The sequence below is a fragment of the Lagopus muta genome, chromosome 4 (genome assembly GCF_023343835.1).
Source record: "Lagopus muta isolate bLagMut1 chromosome 4, bLagMut1 primary, whole genome shotgun sequence".
Lineage (NCBI taxonomy): Eukaryota > Metazoa > Chordata > Aves > Galliformes > Phasianidae > Lagopus > Lagopus muta.
This window is the reverse complement of record NC_064436.1, coordinates 38,871,109-38,887,978: the sequence shown is the minus strand read 5'-3', so window position 1 is coordinate 38,887,978 and position 16,870 is coordinate 38,871,109. Positions and strand designations below refer to the sequence as shown.

At 37.2% G+C, this 16,870-nt stretch overlaps 1 protein-coding gene across 12 annotated transcripts in view; it reads right to left on the bottom strand.

The window, feature by feature from the left end:
* BMPR1B (bone morphogenetic protein receptor type 1B) overlaps positions 1–16,870 on the bottom strand; it is a 235,302-nt gene that overhangs the window by 144,281 nt on the left and 74,151 nt on the right. For all 12 annotated transcript variants that reach the window (XM_048942342.1, XM_048942348.1, XM_048942346.1 and 9 more), the window contains one exon: positions 2,055–2,113. In XM_048942342.1, the coding sequence (XP_048798299.1) occupies positions 2,055–2,113 (59 nt within the window). The remainder of the gene's footprint in view (positions 1–2,054; positions 2,114–16,870) is intronic.

Here is a 16,870-nt window from a genome sequence, read left to right as displayed (position 1 = left end):
TCGTATCATCTGCAAGTTTAATGCAAAAAATAACTAAAAGGAACATTACAAAGAATTACACAGAACAAGTATGGACCTATTCACAGTTCTTTCTGTGCTCAACTTACTAGTGTATTTTCTTTCTAAAATGACTGAAGTGACCTAACTTATAATGCAAGATGTCAAAAATAACTCCTCATTCCGAGAAGCATTTTAAACATAGAATAACTCTACGACCTTCAGAAGACCCTCATTGTGAAGCAGTAAAGACATCTACATCTATGAAGATGCAGTGTCAATGTTCATGCAATTAAATTGGTAATATTACTTGCGTATTCTTTATTTCAAGCAGACAAGCAGACAAACAAGAATAATGAAGAAGCAGGGCCAGCATTTGTTATCTTACAGCTACACAGTGTAAACAAATCAGTAACCTTTAAAGGATTCAAAATGAGCTGCATTTTAAAAAGTTTATTGTAAAATGCAATAATTCTAAAATTTAGTTTAAAACCTACTTGAATACCTAACAAGAAAAAATAATCATTTTCCATAGCCAAGGCAAGACAAAGATTTAGGAAACAACAGAAAAGCAATGGATTACTTTTAATGGTCTTAAAAATTTTGTAGAACTGATTTCTGTAAAAATGAATATTAAAATTGAAAAGTTTGTCCTTAATTTCTATAACTTGTAAGCTTTGGAAGATAACAGCTTCTAGTCTTCTGAATACCTCCATGAACTAACTGGCACCTCAGTGATAACACATCCATGTTTATAAGAAAAGGCTTCAATTTTATTTCGAACTTAACAGGCATTCATTCTTCTCCTTTCAAAACCTAGGCACAAGTAACAAAGCACCAGAGCCTTATAAATTCCCCAACACCAAATGCAAATTAAGTCATGAAATTGCTCTAGGATATGTTCCAAGAATGCAAGCCCAAAGGAGTTTCAACGCAGTTTTTCTATTTCAGGCTCTTTATGATACTTCAGCAAGGTAACAGAATATTAAGGGGTCAAGAAGAGTTATCTATGCATGGAAAGATTTAATTATCCAATTTCAAAAACTTTCTGTATTGTGTTTACAAGCTTTAAGATGAGAAATATGTTTATAAGCAGTATAAACTGAAAAGATGGCAAAGGTTTTGCAGATCAAGCAGCTCAGAAAGTTTTAATTCCCTTGGAATGCTGCATTGAAAGTTTTAAACACTAACTTCATATGTTTTGCAAATGGCTATCGTATTAGTGGATTTTTCTCTTACTCATAAATAAATGAGCTGCTCACTCGCATTGTACTAGTCTGTATTAGAAGTAAAAATATGCACAACGCCCCCCACTTTATGTGAGAAATGTGAGAAAGTATAAAGACTTACGTTCTATGTCAGCTGTAGGTATGTGCCTTTACATGGCCATCTCCAGCAAATTGGGACTGTTCCCATAACGAAAAAAATATTTAATCTTTCAACAGTTGTCTTGAAAATGCCTGAATTCTTATGCACAAAGCAGGCATTTTAACAGATTGTATAAACAAAGAGCTGCTGATTTTTCGCTCTGCAGAGCTACTGCTTGTTTATCCCAGGGGAGAGATCAGTCAAACAAGGACAACTTCAGTTACTGGACTTACTATTATTTAGCAACAATCCCTAGGGGACTAAGAACAGTTCCTGAACACGAAGTTTGAGTCCACCAAAGCTCCCCAAAACATAAGAGAGAGACTACAACAAGCAATCTGCACCAGTCATTTTGCTAAAACCTGGTATCAGAGAGCTACCCATGACTCACCTTCTCAACCCACTCTCATTTTTCTGTCTGAAGACAGCTCTTTACCATTCCTTCCTCAAAAGATATGCTAGGTACAAAGCATTCAAAATAGTAAAACCATCCAAAAGTGTATATCTGTGTCTTTTTCAAGTAGTCTGTTTTCTATAGCTTGCACCACTTTCAATGCATCTCAAGTGACTTTTCTTCAGCTTTTCAAAGTCTAGATCACAAACAGTAACTACTCTCTGTGTTCAGTTAATGCTGGCAATATTTTTCTTTCTTAAGTCCACATTTGTTTAAAAATGAGTTCTGTCCTTACCTGAAGATCTCAATTTTCAAGAAATCTTTGTCTTGTAGTCTAAGTAAAACGGGTGTAACCTATAATAGAACAGAAGGATATATCAATTACATCAACTTTTAACATGAGCGTTGTAATTCAATCACATATGAGAAAACTGACAGCTAATTTTTTTGTTACTATGCTGTGGCATGACTTTTACATGTGAGTTATGCCAAGTAGCAATTCTTCGGCAAGAATTGTACAATATCACATACTGACTCACTAGTAAGAAGTACCTCTTTCCTTCTCTAGCATTTCTGTTCAAACACAAAGATGTAAGCTTTGATCTACCTCTACATATTACTCCTAATGACTGTGTCGTGGTTAGATTAAACAATTAAGATCCCGCTAGCATCCTATTTCTTGTTACTAAACAACCCAATCAATTGAATTAGGCACTTGGGGAAGAGGTACATGATTGGGCCCAGATGCACTCAAATCCCATCTAACAAACCCATCAGTAAAAACAAGCAAAAATGTTTGCTTAAAGTATAGATCTAATTTCATCCTAGAGAATAATCAGTAAAACCTAATTATTAATTAGCATCCTGAAATGTAGCTAAACAAAACACTATTGGCAGCAGTTTCTATCCACTAGCTTCTCCCTATCTAAAAATGTGCAGAGACACAGCAAAGATATTCAAGTCAAAACACCATACATATTTGTATGCTGTATCTCCCAGATAAAGCACAAGTTACAAATTCAGTCTCTTACACATCTGAAAATACCACTAGATATCAACGGCAATTATATCTACTGCTCCTTAATCTGTATTTGGGGCCAGTCTTGTGTAAAACTTCACAGTTATCAGCCACTGAAGAGTCTTTGCGGACTTGATTTTCTAGAGAGATTCACTTATTGCCAGCCCAAGAAGAGCTGTTATAAGATACTGAACATTTGCAGACCTCAAACTTCATTCCTTTATTTTTCTTTCAAGATAGCTACACAGCAACAGCGCCAGTTGACTCTAACCACACTTTAACCAACACAGCAAATTTACACACAGCCTCCTTAAACTGCACAGCACTGAGCTGACCATTGGCAGTAAAAACATTTCATGCTCGGATATCTCCAGGAACCAGTGTCCAGTCTTTGTTTTCAGAGACAGTTCTGCAAGCAGGATACACAAGCAGAAGACTCAAATTACACTTCATTGACCAAGAAAAAGGAGATGGTGTTCAATTTCAGTTCCATAACCTCCATGCTGACCTGCATGTTTGTTGGCCTAAACAAAGAGATTTCAGGAAATGAAGGATTTGCACTTTGTCCAAGTTTTGTTTTCAGATAGAGGATCTCTGCCCCAGAGGTATGTGCTGGTTTGAAAGGAACTGAGAGGACAGCCACTCAACACTGGTCCACATTCCTGTTTGTTCTGCTTATCCAAGTTTTGTTTCTGCTTTGTACTCAATATGACCAAAGCAAACAAGCAAACAAACAAACAAAAAAACCTAGAAATGGGAGGTGGCCTCAAATTCGAGTTCCTTTGTTTATTTATTTCTTATTCCTATATTTTTTGCTTCCTCTGGTGAAACTGTATGGAAGATTACCAAGCAATTTGCACAGTAATTATTTTCACATATTCAGAAGATTATATACACTCAGGCAATCCAAACACAAAATTTGATCATATGAAATAAAAATATATCCTATCTGGAAATTTTAAAAAGTAATGGATGATTATGTTAATAAGATTCTCAGCAATGGAGTGCTATAACATAAAAGTAGGGTACAAAAAAGTTGCCCCCGAGAAAAACAAGTACTTCTTCAGTATCCCCTACAAACTAAAACATTTATTTGATAACTTTTTATTGAACCACCTTATAGATAAAGGTTGCTCACATGTAAGAATTTCAATTTGGACTCAAGAAAAGATTTTCCTTTCAGCAGGCCACAAAAACATTTCTTCAAATGGCATATCTTAACATCCTGCTCCACATAAAAACATACAGTGTTAATGAACTACACAATTTTTTGAGAAACAAACATTCACTTTTCTAATGCAAGTAGGAAACACTATCTCATTGTATTCATATATACGGGAAATTGAAGACTAGAGTTTCAGTTATTTGCCTAAAACCATATAAGAAGGAAGCATAATCTGATGCCTAGCTCAATTCTAAAATCTTCTGCAATGCCTCTGCATTATCTTACCTTCCTTTAAAAGGCTGCATAATTCTAATATCCTGTTGTGCTGCAGCCTTGCCTTACACCACCTGGTCACATTTTATTATTTATTTTAGCTAACTAATTTGTTTGAATCTTCATCTGCATTCAGATGGTACCTTCAGTTCCATAAGAAAATCTCATACTTCATGACTTTATGTTAAGGACACCCATTGTAACTGAGCAAAAGCTATGAGCCTTTTTTCTCTTAGGGTATAATTTTCACAGTTATTTCCCCACATTTCAAAATTAAAGAGAGCCAAAAATTCATCATTAAATTAGTATGTTTGTCTGTCCCAAATGCAGAGGTAACAAGTGCTAATTCCAGATGCTGACAGCCCTCAGTTCTGAATATCCTGTTCACTGTCCAAAGAGTAGAGATGCCCTATTGTATACTTATTATAGAGTCTTAACTGTACACCATCAGTAGCAGAGGTACTGATCAGAGAAAGTTCTGTTAGAGCAAAAAAACGTAGCCTTTTTTCATAATTCACAGTACAAGAAAAATGGTAGGAAAATGAAAGGTAGAAACTCATTTAAGATATGGTTTCCCTTACAGTTCTTTCAAAACTAGAAAAACAAAATATAAAGTTTCACCTTCTTATCTCGAATATGTAAATGTTTCTGATCCTGATCTCAGGCTGATACCAGTGCAGTGGCTGCACACAGAGCTGCTGCTGTCCATCTGCTTTATGCTGGTTCAAGATCGCAATCAGATCTGGGTCATCTCACCCTTGAGTTTGTTACCCACATAAATTAAGAGATTACACATAACAGCACTTGTATTAGTTGAAGTCTAGCTTACAGGCATAAAAATATTTCACCTTCTCCCCTCTACTTGCTAATATGGAACCTACTTACATAAGTGAAAGAGGAACAACTTCTTATTTGCTCTCTCCTTTATGCAACAGAAGAACACACTCATGCAGTTTGATTCCCCGTGTTCACGGAAAGAGATCAAACATATGGTATAATGTATTAAAACACAGGGATTTTTTCATTCTATTAGCTCATTACAAATATACATAACTAACACTACATTCTGCATAATTACAAGCATTAAAGTAGTCATATGAGCAAACAATTTAATCATAACTTCTGTGGCTTGATTCATTTCAGTTTTCATGAGATGTCTACTTACACTGTCCTGGATGACAAAGATTTTGTGATCAAGCCACTAGCAAAAGCATGAATGCTGTAACATGCAAAGCGTTTGCTTGCCAGCAGCTGCTGTATGATTCCCTGACATTCAGAAGCAGAAGTACAGGGTAAGCAGCGTGTCACTGCCAGGTGGCTGCACTCTCTTCATTCAAATCAAGCAAGCCTTAACAGGAAAAGTAATACAGTAACACCAGCAGCTCAGCATGCAGTGCTGACCTTGAATACATTTCAACAAGATGGTTCAGACTAATTAACATAGCATTAGAAAAAAAAATGAAAGCACAGAACCTGACTTACATTGTTCTGAATATATTGTACACACATGCTGCATTACTGAATTCCAAACCAAAATATTATATGCCTACATTAAAAACAACAGAAATATTGCTCTGCTATATCCAAGCTTGAAAAGCAGCCTACATTCACAACACCAAGCAACTGCAAATGTTAGGTCACCTACACAAACACAACTAAATACGCTTCCTATATCCTCCATCGCTTCCAGTTTTCTGAATCACAAGGAATATCTCAAAAAGAAAAGTATGGTTCCACATGTAATGTTTTCCTTTAGTCTACATAATCTGTATTTTCTCTTGCCTCCTTTTATAAGTTAATTACACTTTAGATTTACAGTATAGAAAATACGCCAAAACACAAAAGATTACGGTTCAGTTGAAGTGAAAGATACCAGACTGGTAGAAGACAGAACCATGGAAGGATCTAGTCCCAACCCCTAAAAACTTACTTTTCAGTACTTACCTTCTCAATATCTTAGATGAGGCTTAAATGTGAGCAATCACACTTCTGCTTCCAAGGCTGATGTTGTACCGGCCACCCAGATAAATAGAGGACCATTTAAACAGACTTTTTTTTTGATGTTCACTGAGACAACGAAAGCCACAGCACAAAGTCTGGTGCAAGTAGTAAGCTACATTTCTGCTCCCTATGACTGGTTTGTTCAACAAAACACTGCAGTTCTTGGGCCACCTGGTGTGATCTGGTTTATATTCATAATGGGAGCTGCCAGGGTCTCGAAACACATCGCTCACAGGGACAATAAAAGAAATATGCAAGAGACTCTGGTCTGTGGCCAGGTTTCCCAACTCCAGGATTTACTTTCCTTGCTTGAGGCAAAGACAAGGTATAAACTACACAGGAGGGATAGGAGGCTTTCACTCTCTCCCCTCTGTAAAAGGACAGGTGTACCTCAGAGACTAGGAGCTGGCTTGGATCCAGCTCCGTTTCCTATGTGATGCTCTCACAGAGGAGCAAAATCAACATGGATTTCAATGCACAGCAGGAAAATAACAAGTTTGTTCCCACTCTGAAAAAAAGAGGGGCAGATTTTTGCACAGAAGGCAGGCTGAGAAGCCAGGTTTTGTTTTGGAATCAAGGAAGCTGCTTCCTGTTGTTTGATCTTCCCCCTTTAGGAAAAGGGCACATGTTAAATACTGCATCAAAGACATTCTCATTGCCATCCTGACTTCCACCTGTCAACTGAAACACAACCCCAAGCAGCGGCGGATGCCTCCCATCCCAGCTGGCACCAGCATGCTCTTCATTTGATGTTCCAGCATGAACAGGCTGAGAAACTGCTCTGCTATGGAAATAAAAGGTTTGGAGTCTGTCCCCTAAGTAAGTTTGCACTCTGTCCTACAGAGCCTGCATAATGCAAAATTGTCTTTTAAAATTTGAGAAAATAATTAATTTCTATCACTACCAAAACCTATAAATTACCTTCATCATGAAATCTGAGCAAATCTGGCAGTGAATGTAAAATTTCAGTTCTTTCACATCAAAAATCATTACAAAAAGAAAATTAATCTATACAAACTGAATCAAATAAACAGATAAACCTGGTCATTGAAAGTGAGCAGGATCACACTTACTGGAAAATGTTCAGAGCTTTGCATTCCTGTTAAATTCAGAGGAAGGCACTCCTGCTTCACAGATTTGGTAGCTAGTGCCAGGAGCAGCAGCACAGTTACTCTGCCCACAGTGATTTTGCAGCAGGAATAAATGGTGCCCCAAGTGCCAGTATAACCAGCAACAGGCCAAGACACGGCCAGTCCTATAATGCAGTGCAGAAAGGTGACTAGTTAGTAAAGGACAGGAGAGCCCTTTGAAGAGAGGGAAAATTCATGGCAAACTCATAGTCTCCTATTCCTCTTTGCTCCTCCTCCTTCTTCCTCTTTCCTTTCCCATTAGTAGTAGTATCAAGCAAACCAGGCAGTGCACTGGATCATAAAGTAATCATGTCAAAGGAATCAGGCCATTTCTGTCTTGGTGGTACACCACAGCAATATCAGATGAATCAACATGCAAAGCTAAATAATAATAATGCAAAAATAAAACATTCTATTTGTTGGTTAATATTTCTTGTAGCCTTCATGTAATAAATAAATTAGAGGGTCTAAAGCAATTGCTGAGTCGTAACTGGCTTTTTCCACATGATGAAAAGATTCAAGTGTGTTCCAGCCTTATATTTGCACTTACCTTTTCCTCTTACAATAATGCCCCTTATTTTCTAAGTTTTCCTCCTTCTGTGTATCAACTGCATCAGCATAGAGAAACACAAAAGTATTACAGAACAGAACTACAACAGTGGTGAATATGAAAAAACTATAAGCTTTCTCTTTTTTTGTTAATTAATTACATAGAAAAAAAAAATTTAACTTGACAATGTCTTTTCAACACTGCCCTACATTCCGAAATCCTCTCCAATGATCTGGTAAAGCTTGGTTTTAGCCAGAGCTGCTTGTTTTCTCTCTTCTCTTTATCAGAGGCCTTTCATCTTCCCACCTGAAGTTCAACAGAATATCAAGCCTCTATATTAGGAGGCACTTTCATGTGTTTCTTGCTTGCATATAATCTCTAGGGTGTTTTTTGTTTCTTTAAAAATAAAGAAGTAGAATATTTTATCGTTATATTAAAAGCTTATTGTTTTTGTATCTTCATTGACCTAATCTCTGAGTGGAGTTTAGTAAGCAGCTGTGTTCATTGAGGAAAAAATATGCTGTGCGTTTTTATTCCATTTAGCTTTCCTCTCCTCATACTGTAAAATTTAGTCTTCAAAATAGAAATATCTATTATTCAGAATGTCAATACTAAAAATATCAGCCATATTGTGCATTAAGGGTCTCCTTCAGTTGCTGGTGAATTCTTTAATTGTGCCCATGTGCCCTAAAGTACCCATGACTATGCAGGCAACAGAGAACTGATCAAGTTGTATTATCTGCCCATACAGCCCCCGAACAAGAAGTCTGTCTACATTTAAGCAGGACACACTTCCCTCAAACAACTGTAACACGTTAGGCTGGTCAGAGGTTTCTGCACTTGGGGATGCTACCATTGCAGCACAGAGGTGCCACCCATGCTGGGAAACAGCTTGCCCCACCCTGAAAACCATTCCAGCTGCAGCCTTCACCTTGACTTCAAACCAATGAAATGAATACTCTGAGCATACTTTTCCAGCCATAGTCATCCATGAGGAGTTTTGAGTCCCATCCAGGGGTACTTGCATATAGGTCTGTCTGTAGGCAATGAGCATCAGATTCACCCAGCCCACCCACAGACTGTGTAAGTTGTGCCTTGGGGGCCCTGGCATTGTGCTCAAAGCCCTTTCTAAGATCCAAGATGGTAAGCTTAGTAAGATATGATGCGTACGGAGCCCTGTAAAATCCTTTAATGGAAACAACAAGCCTGCATTTGAAGAACGTTTAGCAGCCACGTAACTGCAATGTGAGCAACTCAAAACACAACCATGTGTTTCTGTATCATTGTTTGCCTTCAAGTTCACATCCTCAAGTCACAATTCATATAGCAAACATCAATATAATTATAGAATGCTTTTTTTCCCATTCTTATGCTAAACCATAGGAAGTAGGTTAGAATGAACAAGATGGATCCTTCATTTGCTGCTCCTGTGACTTCTGTGGGATACTGCCATTCAATGGTCCCTTCATAAATTAGATACAAGACACTCAGTTATAACTCCTCTTAGGTGGAAAAGGGCTACATCTGTCTCAAAAGAGGATTCACATAGCACTGAGGGGACAGGACTGAAAAAGCATCAAGCTGCTCATCACAGCACAACCTGTACTATCAGCATTTTTTTATATATCTCTTTTCTTCCATAACACATAAAGGTAATGACCCTTTCTCCTTCAGCAGAAGCTCTATAAATTTCTGAAACTGTTACCTGTAGCACAGAGTGCTGGTTATTTTCAGACAGAAGGGAAGGCAGGACCCACTCTGAAAAGCATTACAGAAGCATGTGTTGGGATGAAAACAGTAGCCCTGATCATATTCATCAAGTGCAGCACCTCCAGCTCTTCCATTGCTTCTGTTCCTGGATGTCAGTTTGGCCATAGAACCACCAGGAACATCAAGTTGCTTCTACTTCATAAAACCTTCTTAGAAAGCAGAGATTCCCTAGATAAACAGGCCTGTGCATATTACACTTCTCCTATCATGTCATAAAAAATCCAATTATGTAATTCACTGGAACAAAAGAAGTAGCTGAATGTGGCTGATACTGTGTATTCAATTATTACCCACAGTCAATCTTTTTTCCTGACTACCTAAGATCCCCTTGCTACTCAGAGCCATGCCACTCAAACAGCTCAGAAAAAAAACAAAAAAAAACCAAAAAACAAAAAACAAAAAACAACAACAGCAGCAGTTCTACACAGGCTTAGGGAAGAGGAGCACCAGATAGAAGTCCTCACATACTAGAATTGGAAAAAATCTGATCTCATATCTAAATAGGAATGGCAACATAAATATTCAAAAGGACTGTAAGAAATCCTACCAACAGGTAGGATTCACATCACCTACAGTAATATATCAGACTTTCATTCCTGAAAAATGATGTGAAAATGGAAGTCCCAGAAAATGCTGCTTGAACTGAAATCTTTCTGATACTCACTTACTGCAATTACGTTTTCACTTTTGCTATGAAAATTTAAAACCACTAGTGTGGCCATTAGGGAATTGTCTGTTTAAAGCCAGAAACAATCTGAATCCACAAAAGAAGGAAAGAATTAGTACAACTGCCTTTTCTTGATGCTTACTTTCTATGTAAGGGGACTAATACATTTTTCATTCAAACTACCATTTCACACTGGGGGGAAAAAAGTCTTTGGAAAATAGTGAATGACCTTTTTCATGACTGAGTATCTGGTTTATATTTAAACATACAGGAAATAGATTCTTCTAATCAGCCCTTTTTTCCTACTGCCAAAAATATGAGTATGCAGCTTTACAGCCAAAGCAAGCTGTCATCCACTTCTTTTATAATCAATTTCAAACTCCTACATTAATTCACTATTGCAAATGAGAGCTTAAATGCAGCAGAACCAGGAAAAACAAAAGTTAGGATCTCTCTGATACGTGGACACATTCGATAGTCCACAAAAAGAGATGCTCTATTCTTGGGTTATTTTTGCAGACATTTAATTTCATTCGAAAGCCAAAGTAAACTCCATCTTAAGCCACAGGAAAAAAATAGTATAGGAAAATAATATAATCTGTCCCAGTATAGTAAGTACATAAGAAAATATACTTTCGTTTGCATACAGAATCACTCTCTGTTTAAAAAAAAAAAAAAAGTTACCATACATTCTAGGTAGTCTAAATGTGTTCTGTTTTTCCAAAATAGATATCTACTTTTTTTTTTTTTTCAGACAAAATTATCTTAGCCATTTGTGCAGACAGTGTGCAACAGTCCTGGAGAATGGCTCTTATACTTACTTCATGCACTGCCACTGCACAGATGGCTTACATATGTACAATTAATCCCCAAAATTTTCTTCATATCAATGAAGAAATTAATGTTATATAAATGAAGAATATAATGTTCAGGGCAACTGCACAATTCACTAACACGTAGTAAATTCACCATATTTAGAGTTTTTCAGATTCATTGCCCAGATACAAGCCACATTAAATCATAGAATCATTTCAGTTGGAAGGGACCTTTAAAGATATTTACTCCTCTTTACTCTGTTCCCTACAAGGAACAGAAGTATGTACAAATCCATCAGGTGCTTGGAGCCCCATCCAACCTGACTCTGAATGTCTCCAGTGATGTGGCATCCACCACTCTCTGGGCAACCTGATCTGGTGCTTCACCAGCATTACTGTAAAAATATTTTTCCTTATATCCAGTCTAAATATATCCAATTATATGTCTAATGGGCTACCCTGCAAAAGCATGATACCAGCTCCCAAATGCAGATGCTCGTCATATAGCAGGAACAAGCATTTTAAACTGAACCTGTAAGAGATGAAGCTTGCTGTATCTAATACTATAGGTGACAGATGATTGATCTGTTCCCCTTTCATCTGACAGTCAGAGAGAAATCCCTCAAAGGAGTCAGACATTCGTATGCACACAAGGAACACTTTCATTCTGATTTCAAGTAGGCAGCAACAAAAAACTTTCAAGATTTATAATTTAGGGGTTCAGAAACCAAAAAATACAAACCCAGGTCTGAGAAATTTGACAAGTACTTTAACAAAAATATGGCACAACCATTAATGCATTGTGACAAGACAGAAAACACTCTGTTCCTAGTACAGGGCACCTGAACAAACACTTATTATCCTGACCCACGTGTAACCAAAGAGTGCCAGAGCTTATATGCTAATGTACCTTACTTCAAAGATTTCCTTAATCTATATCACAAGGCAAAATCTCTAATACTGAGAATTTTAGCACTGAAGAAAATAGAGCTGACAAAGTGCCATGCAGGCAAAAGGAAAAGATACTAAGAAGCCTTCAAAGATGTGAATCCTTTATCTCTCTCCAAGTTAACTACTGCTGTTTTCTGCAATTGCAAAATCTGCATCTAGATGATCTTTGTTCCACCACGGAAAAATAATATTTGACAATGACTCCCATTTCCTAAGTGTTTTGGTTTAACTTGGCCAGCAGCTAAGCATTTGCTTTACCCCTCAATGGGATGGGGGATAAATTAAAAAAAAAAAGAAAAAAAAAAGGGGGTGGTGGGAAGGGGATAATAGAACTTGTGGGTTGAGATAAAAACTATTTACTAAGACAGAAAAGGACGAGGAAAAAAGATAATAGTAACAATAATTATGTTAGTAATGATAATTTTATATAAATTTATGAAATACAAGCGATGCAAGTTGTTATAACTCAATTCCTCACCACCTGCATACTGATGCCCAACTAGTCATAGAACAGCAGTTATTCCTTGACCAACTCTCCCCCGTTTTTCAAGATTCTTTTGCATTACGTCATATGATATGGAACACCCTTTTGGACAATTCAGATTAGCTGTCCCGGTTCCATCCCCTCCCAACTCCCTGTGCCCTCCCAGCTACCCTCACTGGGAGAGCAGTATGAGAAGCTGAGAAACTGAAACGTCCTTGGCTGTGTACAGCACTGCTCAGCAACAACTAAATCATCAGCATGTTATCAATATGCTTTTTCTCCTGAAGCAAAACATACCGTCATACCAGACACTATAAAGAAAAAAAATCAACTTTGTCCCAGCTGAAACCAGGACACTATGATACTCCTTGATCGCAAGCAATTTTCTAAATTACTTTATTTAAGTGCACTTGCAAATGAGTAATTAGACTTTCTGTCAGCTAGTGAAAGGAAGACACAGCCAAACCATGGCAAAGAAGAACTCCTGTGGCAGCACAGTCACTGCCAGAAATTTTAGGTCAGCTCCTGGGACTGTTTAGAGGGTCACTTGACAGAAATTTAGAAGTGGATAAAATAAAGTGACAAAGCCATCTTCACCAGCTCAAAGTAAATCCTAACAACGTAAAGAAGACAACATCCCTGAATGTGAACCTCTGCTGAGGTTTACTATGAGAAATAATAAAGAGTTAAGAACTCGGGATGTTTTCCTCTTTGTAACTGATCTATATTTCCCATGGTATTGAAGAAATCAAGTTCGGAAGCCAAGTAAGAGGGTCTGCTTCTTACATACATTTACCCAACTGTCAATCTGAGTGAGTGAAATCAGATATCTGATGAAGTCATAAGTCTGACACTTTAAGCATTAAGTTTGAGGACAAAATGGCCAGAGGAGATCAAGGATTAGGAATCAGTGGCTGGCTTTCAGGTTCCAGCTCAGAGCAAAGGCTGCTCAAACCTAAGTTTATCCTGAAAAAGCCTACCCCAAGACAACAAACACAAGCAATGTCTATTTTTCAGGATCCAGAGGTTCTCAGAACATGATGATGCAGGGGCTGGTTGTTCTAACAGCAGCCACAGTCAATCTCATATCTGCGTTAACAAAATAAGACTGCAGAATCACATTTATAAACACAGTACAAAAATTATGAGCCCAAAGCCTACATTTGCAAAACGTCCTCAGTTTGTTTTGGAAACAAAACCAGGATAATTTAAAAAAAACTTGTGTACAGTAACTGTTGAATGACATGGAACAACATAAATAGGGGTACTAGAGGGACAAGTAGAGAACTTTGTATCTAGCATTTGAATTTGAACAAATTCAGTCTCAATGTTATAAATAAGATTTGGTCAGATCTAAATTTGATCAGTTCTAAATCAGAGCCTCCTTGTTATGAAAGTGTTGCTAAAGCTATGGATGGGGTTTAAAGAGGAAAAAGAATGGCAATATTGTACCAGAAGACAGACTTGCCATTAGAAGTAATTTCTCGTATCAGATAATCCAACATTAATGAAAAATAAGAAATGATATTTTGAACACATTTGTGAGAATAGGTTTTTAAAAGGCAGCAGATATTCTCAATATCCACCAATTTAACTGGAAAAGAAGAGCAAAAGCAAGTTATATTACTTCTTCCTGCAAGCCTTGCTTCTTTGTATACTCAGACAATACTGGCTAGAACAGTATAGTACCAGTAAAAAGTCCCATTAGCATGTTAGCTTAAACTTTTTTCTGCCCCCAAGCCTTGTCAGTTAAACTCCTCTTGCATATCCAACTGCATCTTTCACACCTGCTTTATGAATCTGATTAGCGTCAGCATACCACTACCTAAGGCATCACTGGACTTGGTCTGCAATGCCAAAAACAGATCATATTCTAGAAAATTATTTAGTTATTAGTATTCATGGTTGGTGCTCAGTGCCTGGAAAAAATGACAGTTCAAAAGAAGAAAGTAGTCACGTATTCTATCAAGAAATAAAACATTTTTGTTGGTATTTATTTCTGTGTTCTCTCAAGTTTCGTTACTGCTACTGGTATGATTCCCACGAGAGTAAGGTGAGGTACCACTTTGCACTCAATAAATCATAGCATAAATCCTAAAAGGTTTGGGTAAAGAGATAAAAAGCTACCAGTGCAGGAAAGATAAGGCCTATAATACCAAAAAAAACCCTTGAATTAATAATTGTGTCAATCTGCAAAGGAAGCCCACCTAACTTTCAGGCCATCTGTAATTTGACATCCAGACCAAGAAAGCATTTTCAGAGGATTCAATTAATATATAAGCAAAAACAGTTATTAAATTAATGCCAGACAGCATGGATTTACAGACAGTATATCTAGTGAAACAAAGTAGGTTTTGTTTACTGAGTATAACAAATTCAATTAAGGACTTAAAAGTATTGTACATCAATATTTGTGAGGCATTTGTACTAACCAAAATTGAGATTTAAAATTCATGCTGAAAATAACTAATATTCACACATTCAAAAGACTGGCTGATCTTAGAGTCAAGACCAATACAGAACCAGTGTCTACTACTGACAGCTGTATCAAGGTTCTGCAAGAACATGTATCAGCTCAGCAGTATTCAACGCTGGGCTGAAACATAGATACTCTTTACAAAAGAAATCTAACCATTGCCTCACCAATAAAAAGGTTTTCTAACACAGATAAACACAAAAAAGGCACACCATTCTTCTATTTTGCTTACTGTATTGTCTTGCATGAGTACAGACTGCCTAATTTGCTGACAGGAGGAGAATAAAGTAGCATGTATCCAGTACAGTACAACCTGAAACTGATAACATTATCCTACTTGAATGTCAAGTTTACTTTGGTAGCGCATGAGTGATATGAAGCCAGAGAAAAATCAACAACAAAAATCCCCAAGATGCTTAGGGGAAGGAAGGAATAAAAAAAAAGAAAATAAAAAAAAAGCTAAAATGAGCAATTGATCTCAGGCAAGATATTGGAGTCAAATTTAATCATATGCTATGCAAAAGCAAGCATGTCTCAGGCAAAGTGGATTACCTTTGCAAATGAGCAAGCACTGAAAGGAGAGTTTACTCAATTCGTTTTTATACTCTAGGACTGGAAATAGAGATTGGAAAGAAACACTGCTGAGAAAACAAACCAACTGGGGGAGGGCCTCACAAATGGATTGGAATACGGGTAACAACATAAAGAGGCAGGACAGCCTGTGCTGGATAGAAAACATCAAGAAGAAAATATTGCATAACCTACAAAATTTAGTTGAAGGAACAAATTACATGGATAGATTGAGGAGAAAGGTCAGAACAGAGTTGCCATAGCACTTCACTACTTCCCCTTGCTTCAAAAATATACTGGATCTGCCTAAGTTTGTACAAACCCTGCTGGATCACACAGAGGATAAGAAGTTTGCCAGGCAAGCATCTGAACAAAACAAAGCTTGCTGTGCTTCTCTGCTTGTTCAACACTACTGCTCACAACAGGAGCTGGAAATGCTGCTTTCTGAGATTACACCAAGAGCTCACCTTCTAGGCAAGAGTAACATCCTTGTCACTAACTGACAGAACTAATAACACACTCCTGCAAAAATATATATATATATAGAAAAGCTGCAGTGTCAATGAAGCTGCATTCACATTTGGAACCTTTGCCCTGTGCAAAATAAAATAGTAAATCCCTTTTAGATGGTGTGGCACAGCAGAGTCTACTACTAGCACCAGTAATGAAGAAAGTCTGTGAGGAAAGAGAATATTCTTTATGAAACCCAAATACACTCCAATGAGCTTGATAACACCTGATATTCCAATACTGTGGGAAGAAATCGCCTGCTCAGTATCTTGAAAATTGGTTTTGGTTTTGAATAACTTAGGTGACTGGAACACATCAATCCTTCACATAACAACATAACCTTTATGAAAAGGCAGTACATAGCCTTTTCTTCATGGCCCGTATTTACACTTGCTGTGAAAGATGAGCTTGATTAACTGCTCTCATCTGTTCTGCTAGCGAGCAGTTATTGCTCTTGTTTAATTACCACTTTTATACATACTTAGCAGATGAAATATTCCTTCTCAGTTCCTGAATTCAATGACAACCTACTCTTCACATATATATAGCGCCTCACAGTCTTGTAGGTTCACATGTAAAACAATTAGTTTCATCACAAAAAAATTCAAAGATTTCTCTATGAACTTGGTCAACAGTCTGCACAAAACAGGAGATGATAAAGGTGTTTTGGTCAGGATTACCAACAGGAGAAAGCAGTGTTAAAAAAGGATTAATCTAAGAAAAAAAGAAGC